This window comes from Phaethon lepturus, unplaced genomic scaffold (genome assembly GCF_000687285.1).
Source record: "Phaethon lepturus isolate BGI_N335 unplaced genomic scaffold, ASM68728v1 scaffold805, whole genome shotgun sequence".
In the NCBI taxonomy this organism is placed as follows: domain Eukaryota; kingdom Metazoa; phylum Chordata; class Aves; order Phaethontiformes; family Phaethontidae; genus Phaethon; species Phaethon lepturus.
The window spans coordinates 27153-34982 of record NW_010542566.1 but is presented as its reverse complement, the minus strand read 5'-3'; the positions used below and the strand labels follow the sequence as shown (position 1 = coordinate 34982).

The following is a 7830-nucleotide window of genomic DNA, read 5'->3' as shown; positions in this document are numbered from 1 at the left end:
ATGCTTAAAGTAACAAGGCCTTGACATCTCCTTCCTAATGTCATATATGCTACCTACTGCAGGAATGATGCTCACTCAGAGCATCTATTTTGGCTAGCAAAAATCCTCTGTTCCTTAATATTATTTATGTCTGGTTTTCTCCATAGCTCTTTTTGGTCAGGATTGTGATTTATGTTGTTTTTCTTCCAGCTACGCAAGAGATTCTTTGACGGATTACAATATCAGCAAACTCCAACTGGAGAAGAAGAATGACAGCTAAGAGACTTAAAACAGACTTTTCACCATCCTGGAAAGGAACTGGCTGCCAGTATTTGGAGGTTTTTTAATGCTCTACCTCCCTCTGCTGTTATCAGCAAGAAGTTCCCCGACAATGGGAAATCATGTACTTGCAGCTTCGATTTCCATGCTTTCGCTCCTGGCAATGATGGGAGACGCGGACAGTAAAACAGACGGTTCTTTCATGATCGACTCCGATCCCAGCCGCTGTATGAGGCATCACTACGTCGACTCCATCAGCCACCCCTTGTACAAGTGTAGCTCGAAGGTAAGGACTTCCCTCACCCCTTCGCAGCAGGGTGCAGCAGGTTCCTTGCTACCAAAATCCAGCGTGCAGAGACATACAGATGTAGAGACATCTGAGTGTGTACATCAGAACTGGGGCTGGAGAGAAAGGCTCCTGACTCTCTCTTCACCTTTTAAAAAAAACCACACCATGATGGTAAAGCTAACATGCAGTAAATGATAAGATTCAAAGGAGGACGTTGGAGTCTCAGCTGCCAGTGCCAAGGAGATGGACTAGTTTGGGAGTTTAGATCATCCCAGTTGCTCCCTCCTTCAAGTGGGTCTTTAATCCGGACTACGTAAATTTATAACTTTCGAGGTGAAGTACTGAGATAAAGAAACAAGCTGTAAAATGGTAACAAAAAAAGAATGTGAAAAATCGTTGCTAATTTCACCCCCCCACCCCCCCACCCCCCCCATTTAGTTTCAAGGCCTTTGTTTTCATGCAGAATTACAACTGGATGTTTACTGTAGGGCTTAGGAGCAGAAGGAAATACAAATAAATACAATTCAATACAAAAAAAATCTCTTTTATTTGAGATTTCAAGCCTGAAAAATTTTGTGTCAAAATGGTTGAGCAGCCTGTGCATGTAGCCTACAGTCATTTATTTCATTGTGTGGAGAAAAAGAATGGGCAGAAACAATGGGAAAATCCTTGCTGGTCCCTTTCGTCTTGTCCTAATTTGTTCTGGCTGAGTTAACCCAGCGCGTATTCAGATGCACAGTCTCTGCTTGGACAACCCCTCTGTCCTGCGGAAAATGACTTTGCCGTGTGTACCCACGTCCCTGGATTAACGAAAGGGAACAACCGCCAGCACCAGCGCTTTTGCTGGCCCTGTGTCGGGGAAGAGGACGATGGGAGGCTGATGGGAGGTCAGAGGCTTTTGCCCTACTGCTCTTGAGCTCAAGCAGTAAAATCGTGCATGATTTGTGGTTCAGGAGAGACCTTTTGTTTTGCTTTTAGCTAGACTAGACATTCTTACCATCTGTGAAACATCCAGCATTAATGTGCAGAACTGCAGAGATGCGTCTGTTTGTGAAATGCTGATTTTATTGCGGTTGACTCCAGTGCAAGGCAAAAGTGACAAGTATGGGTGGAGTGGGTGCTTTTTACGTCCTGGCAGGGGGTAGAAGGTAGCAGCCCTCCCCTCCCACGGCAATCCGGATCACCCATTACGCCTGAGAAGCCATAGCTACCATGGTGGTTTGGTCCAGGAGGGCGATGCTCCACCCAGCTGGCCAACGCTTTTGGCTCCTTGCCCTGCCAGATAGCAGGAGTAGCTGCAGTACATAACGTAGGCAACATCATAGGTAGCCCCCAGAGGCCCTTTGGTCTCCAGGTTTGGGTAGGATCCACCTTTGCCCCTCTACATGCAGAAGAGCAAATGGGCAACAAGGGGTAACTTCACCAGGACGGTGAGAAACGCAGAGTATAACCGCCCTGGGCATGCTGCCTCAGGCAAAAGAGGATAAACACAACAGGTCCCAGCCCCTGGGGCGATTCAGTCCTGGAGGATGAAGGATGGGGCTTCTCTGACCCGGGGACAAAGGGATCTCATGTTCTGGTCCCTCCTGTGGGCCATTACCCACCCACCTCCATTCCCCATCTGCAGCGGGTTCCCACAGCACAGCTTTGCCTCCGCTTGACTCCACATCACCGCCAGCTTCCAGCAGCCACCAGCGCAGCCAAGCCCTCCTGCCGCCGGGCCAGCCGGGCACTCGCCGTGAGGCTTCTGCCCTGGCACTGCCAGACCCATGGGACCCACACGCTCCTGCCCGCCCTGCAGCCAGCCCGTGCTTTTCTTCCCTGCTCAGGGCATTGCTTCCTACACAGTGCAAGGGAAGGAGGGAAGGAGGGAAGGAGGGAAGGAGGGAAGGAGGGAAGGAGGGAAGGAGGGAAGGAAGGAAGGAAGGAAGGAAGGAAGGAAGGAAGGAAGGAAGGAAGGAAGGAGGGAAGGAAGGAAGGAAGGAAGGAAGGAGGGAAGGAAGGAAGGAAGGAAGGAAGGAGGGCAGGAAAGGAAGGAAGGAAGGAAGGAAGGAAGGAAGGAAGGAAGGAAGGAAGGAAGGAAGGAAGGAAGGAAGGAAGGAAGGAAGGAAGGAAGGAAGGAAGGAAGGAAGGAAGGAAGGAAGGAAGGAAGGAAGGAAGGAAGGAAGGAAGGAAGGAAGGAAGGAAGGAAGGAAGGAAGGAAGGAAGGAAGGAAGGAAGGAAGGAAGGAAGGAAGGAAGGAAGGAAGGAAGGAAGGAAGGAAGGAAGGAAGGAAGGAAGGAAGGAAGGAAGGAAGGAAGGAAGGAAGGAAGGAAGGAAGGAAGGAAGGAAGGAAACCCAACAACAACTCAACTTCTTAGCATCCCTAATGACGGAGCAAAACAATCAGGCCTTTAGGAGTGGGGCTGATGGAAATGAGAACAGGGAAGGCATTGTAATGAAAACCATATTATTTCAAAACTGAGCTTTGAGAAAAAAGCTGTTGACATAAACATTTGTAACTCCGACAGCAAAAAAGTCCATGAGTTTTCTTAAATCAATTCTTAAATGGAAATCATGTTTGAAAATATTGTTCACATATCTTGGCTTCCCAGATTCCACAAAGGATTCAAGAACAGTTTTTTAACAATACTGTAAGTTGTATGGACTTTCTCATGAAGTGGAAAATGAAAACAGTTTCCATACAAAGCAAAATAATTTTGACATTTCCTAGAAAACTTCTCTCTGTTTGTTAAATCAAGCTCTTTTTTTTTTTTAAGATCTCAGGGATCTGAATCATCCTGCTAGACATATGGCTTCTGTTCTGGATCTAGCATATAAACACAGACCAATATTAGACTTGCTAATGAAAATTAGACGCAGCGTCTGTTCCTATATATATAGTGATAAAATATAAACAAGTCAAAAAAAGGAAGGTTCTGAGGGAGTAGCTGTGGGAATTGTGGTACCTCTAGCTTCCACTGAGTTTCCATTGTGAAGCTGGGACTGACAACTGATGTCAAGCAGAGACTTTGCCCTTTTTTGGCGTGATGTGTTGGTTCCACCAAGCCATCCTTTTTCACTCCGTATGTTTTCCCTTTTAGTGCAGCATAGAATTACAGAAGTTAAAAATGGCTTCAGAAATTGCAAGACATATTACGTTTGCTGTCTGTCTTGGTTAAAAAAGGATTATGTCCACCGTGCTTCTCTGTGGAGGCTGCCAATTATACCCACATGGGAAGCAGTTTTGTTACATTTGGAAACGTCCACCCAATATAATCTAATCATTAAAATCCCTCTTGCTTGTGACCTCAGACAGATGTTGAAAACAGGTTTCCAAAGCCTTCGGAAATTTAGTCCATTATAGTAACAGTATGTACAAAAGAGACACAAAGGAGGGATGGAACAAAGTCATTTGTTCCTGAAAACCAGTGTTTTCCTTTGACATCAAGGCAATGTTCGTGTCAGGTCATGAGGTACTGTCTCTCCTGACCATAGTGCATTCTGCCTGACCTCTGCCACGGAGACCCACGGGTCTTTCGTGTGCTGGATGGCCTCGCCGCTGCAATCAGAGCCTGCTAAACTACAGTACTGGCTGTGACAAGTGCTTCCTCCAGATGTGCCAGGAGAGCGCTACCACTGACAGCCTCACACCAAGGAATCCAGCCCAGAGAGACACGGACCAGACGAAGAAAGATTTAGCAAATGTTTGAAGAGATTCGCTCGTGAGGTAGCTCAGGAGATTTTCAGTGGTGCCTGCTTGCAGCCAGGCCACGGATGCTGTGTGAAAGCCTGCTCTCACGTACCTCAGGACCTCTGCTTTTGGGCCTCAGCTTGCTGCTGAGGGGGGCTACAGACACCGTTAATATCAAACCGCTTCACAGCTTCCGAATTTCCAGAACATGGCTCGAATGACCGGAGCCAATTATCGCCTCGGATTCAGGTTGCTCTCTGTCGTGGCCATCCAGACACCTGTGAGATTTCTGGCTTCAAGTAAGAAAGCCATTTTTTGCCCAGCTGCTCATACACGCGAGACCCCCGGGGTTCCCACGCGGTAGCGCGCCGCGCTTCCGGATCCAGCATCGCAAGGTGACAGGCACAGGCTCACATGTGCGGGGGACAAGGGGAGCCAAGAGGCACGCGTGTCAGGTTCTAAAGTACCCACACGTTTTTACTATATATACCCCCACTGTGTCACTGCGCTATGCCATCATATCATTGCTAATTATTTAGGCGATAATCTCTATTGCGCTATAGTATACGACGCAATAAGCAGCTGCTGCGATTGATGAAATGGCAAAGCAAAGCTTTTAAAGTACATGCTATTTCCAGCTCATTTGCACACCTGTCAAAATCCACTGGTGCTGTTCTAGATTTATGAGGAGGAGGAGGTTAAATTTTGTTGAGGACTCGGGTTAGTCCAGAAGTTTAGAAAGCTATCAAAATGCAAAATCTGAATTTTCTTTATCCTGCAAGCTTCACTTGCTACCCATGGTGCAGTCCCATTTGTAAAAATTTACTCTGTAATGCAAAATCAGAGCATAAAACCAACACTCTGTGTAATTTTACATGATATGAATACGACCATACTCTTAACAAAAAACTAAGTAGCCAGCAAAATTTGAGATTAAAGTTAGAGTCTCCATAGAATAAAACATGTTTTTAAAGACAAGGCTTGCTAAGAAATTTTAAATGCAGTTGCATATTGGAGAAATATTGACTGTTTTTTCTTTAGAAAGCTTGCTGTTCTTAAGAAATGTATTGAGACACAGATATTGGTACATTAGGTAATTCTGCTCTATAATTACATTGCCGCAACTCTTCTGTAGTCCTTAACCCTATTCCTCAGGTTTTGGGTTGTTTTCACTTGGTGTTTCTGAAAGTACCTGCAGATACAGGAGCAGGTATGTACTGTAAAAAGTCTGGTAACAGTACCAGAAGTGACTAACCACTCCAGCTCCAGAAGCATCAATCAACCATTAGAAATCACCTCCACCATACAGCAGTGTGTGCTATCACACTTGGGCTGAAATCACAGAGTCATAGAAATGCTAGCTGGATGGGACTCTGGAGGTCCTCTGAACCTCCAAAAAAGCAACTTGTGGCCATTGCACGTCCCCTATTGCCACTCCTGAGGAGTGTTTCGCTCTGTTATCTATGCAACTCCCCTTTGAGCAGCTGCCAGCTGCTGTTGGATTGCTCCTCACCCTCCTCTTCACCAAACATTTGGGAACAGCCTGTGACAGAGCGTGCACACAGCCTGGTGAACTGGTCAAAGTGGGGGACCTAACAAGAGCTGTCAAGGTGCTGGGAAGGAAACTTTTAAAAATGTGGCGATCTGCTGTCTTTCCTTCGCAATACATCATCGCTATTCATCAGCTGCCTGCTTGTCACTGTGGGAAGTGAGCTTTGTTTACCGAGGGACAAAAGTGGATCTTCATTTGTCAGTAATGGGGTGCTAGTGCTGTAATGACTGTCCCTTTCCCTGTTCTCATATACACTAAAGACACTGGTATTAAGGAGCTTGATGTAGCTGGTATGTCTAAAGCCAGGATGTGGCTCAACAGTACACTGAAAATTCCTTCCCACCATATTACTACTAAAAGCTGAAGTGAATTTGTTTATGAATAGGCAGCATCACAGGAAGGGGATCATACATTGATTTATACTACAAATCACGAAGGATGGCAAATCTATTGAAGAGCCACAAGAACCCATCTCTTAATTTAACTGAGGGACAAGGTGGTACCAATCCCAGATCGGCACCTATGATGATATCTTCCTTGTGATCTGCCTGTGTTGATGGAATTGTGCTTGTTAATATATTAATACATTTCCAAGCAAACCGTTTAGCATGCGAGTACTCTTGGAAGAGTAATTTTTAAGCATTGTACAAAATATTTTCCTTATGGAAGATCAGCGCCTTTCCCATAGACAGTTTATACCAGGGATATTTGCTCTCTCTCTTTCTCTCTCATCTTTCCTCATGACTCTGACTAAAGAGAAAATTAAACATTTGACATACCTCCTTCCAAGACTTGGAGATTTGCAGCCAATAGATCATCTGTAGTCAAAGAATCTCAGAAGTGTTTAATGTTGTAAAATATTTGCCGTCAAGTTTGTAGTTATCCTTTTAGATTGAAAAAACCATGAGATATTTGCAGCATGGTTAAAATGTAATTTTCTTCTTTGGTTATAGAATAGACTTATGACTGTTTTACTACCTACCTTCTGACCTCTGACACATTTTGACCTTGTTGGGATGATAAAATAAGTTGATTTTGAAGTTTGTGTTGGTTAATGAGAATTAGCTGATCTGGACTTAAATAATATTTCATTCCCCGTGAAAGTATAAGAGTTTGTTTAAACTTCTCCAACATCTGTTATCAAGGTGATAACAACTGTTTCTAACCACTTGATTTCCTGAGCTTTAGAAGATCCGTTCCATGTTTTCTACAGTGCTTAGGAGACTCCATCCACCTTCTCTGCTCAGCAACAGGTTGTTGGGAAGAGAAGCAGGTGACTCCCCATGGGCTTCCCTTCCTTAGCACCTCTCTTTGTGCAAGTTACCTTGCTCTGGTCACAGCTCAGTCGGTGAACTCAGGAGGAAAAGAGCCATGGAGCCTGCACTGCTGTCGGAAAATCTCACTGCTCAACCCTCATGTTTGGCGAAGAGTTCATACTTCTTTACGTTTTCACTGCCTTACACTGTGCAGTGCATTTTATACAGACACAGCTCACGCAATTATATATATATGCACAGATATAATTGCAAATACCTATTCAAGGCGATCTTTGTGAAAGGAGCTAGAAACATACTTCTTTAGAAGCAATAAAATGAGCATCTTCTTTATACTTCTACTTTATATGGCTATATATATAAGCATTTGAGACGTTCACTGTCCCCGAGGACCAGTTCTGCTGATTACTAGTATGTATACTCAAAACGTTGGAAAGTACCCAACTGAAGTATCTGGGCTGTTGATTTAGGGCCTGGCCTGCCACAAATCTTGGGTCAGCAAGTCACAGTCACAGTCACCATGCCTGGAAAGCGGGTCTGGCTGCCACCATTTGGAGCCCCAAGGACAGCTTTCAGCAAACCAGTCCCCGTAGTCCTTACTGGTGTTGGTGCTCAGGGCTCCGGGAGGAGATTCCCTTTTCCTCCTGCCCGCGTTACCCTCTCCGCTCTCTCAGGCACAGCTTGGGGGCAATGGGCTCTGTGGGGCTGGGTGCCCTCTCCCAGCTGGGGAGGTGCAGCAAGCGAAGACAGACCAGCCAGACTGGAAGGGGGCAGCCGGCTGGCA

General features: G+C 45.6%; 1 protein-coding gene across 1 annotated transcript in view; it reads left to right on the top strand.

Annotated features, from left to right (window-relative positions):
- Positions 1-254: 254 nt before the first annotated feature.
- The window catches only part of NDP (Norrie disease (pseudoglioma)), an 8102-nt gene continuing 526 nt past the window's right edge, over positions 255-7830 (top strand). Inside the window, exons 1-2 of the mRNA XM_010288062.1 lie at positions 255-544; positions 2021-2068. Of these exons, the coding sequence (XP_010286364.1) occupies positions 326-544; positions 2021-2068 (267 nt within the window). The 5' untranslated portion in view covers positions 255-325. The remainder of the gene's footprint in view (positions 545-2020; positions 2069-7830) is intronic.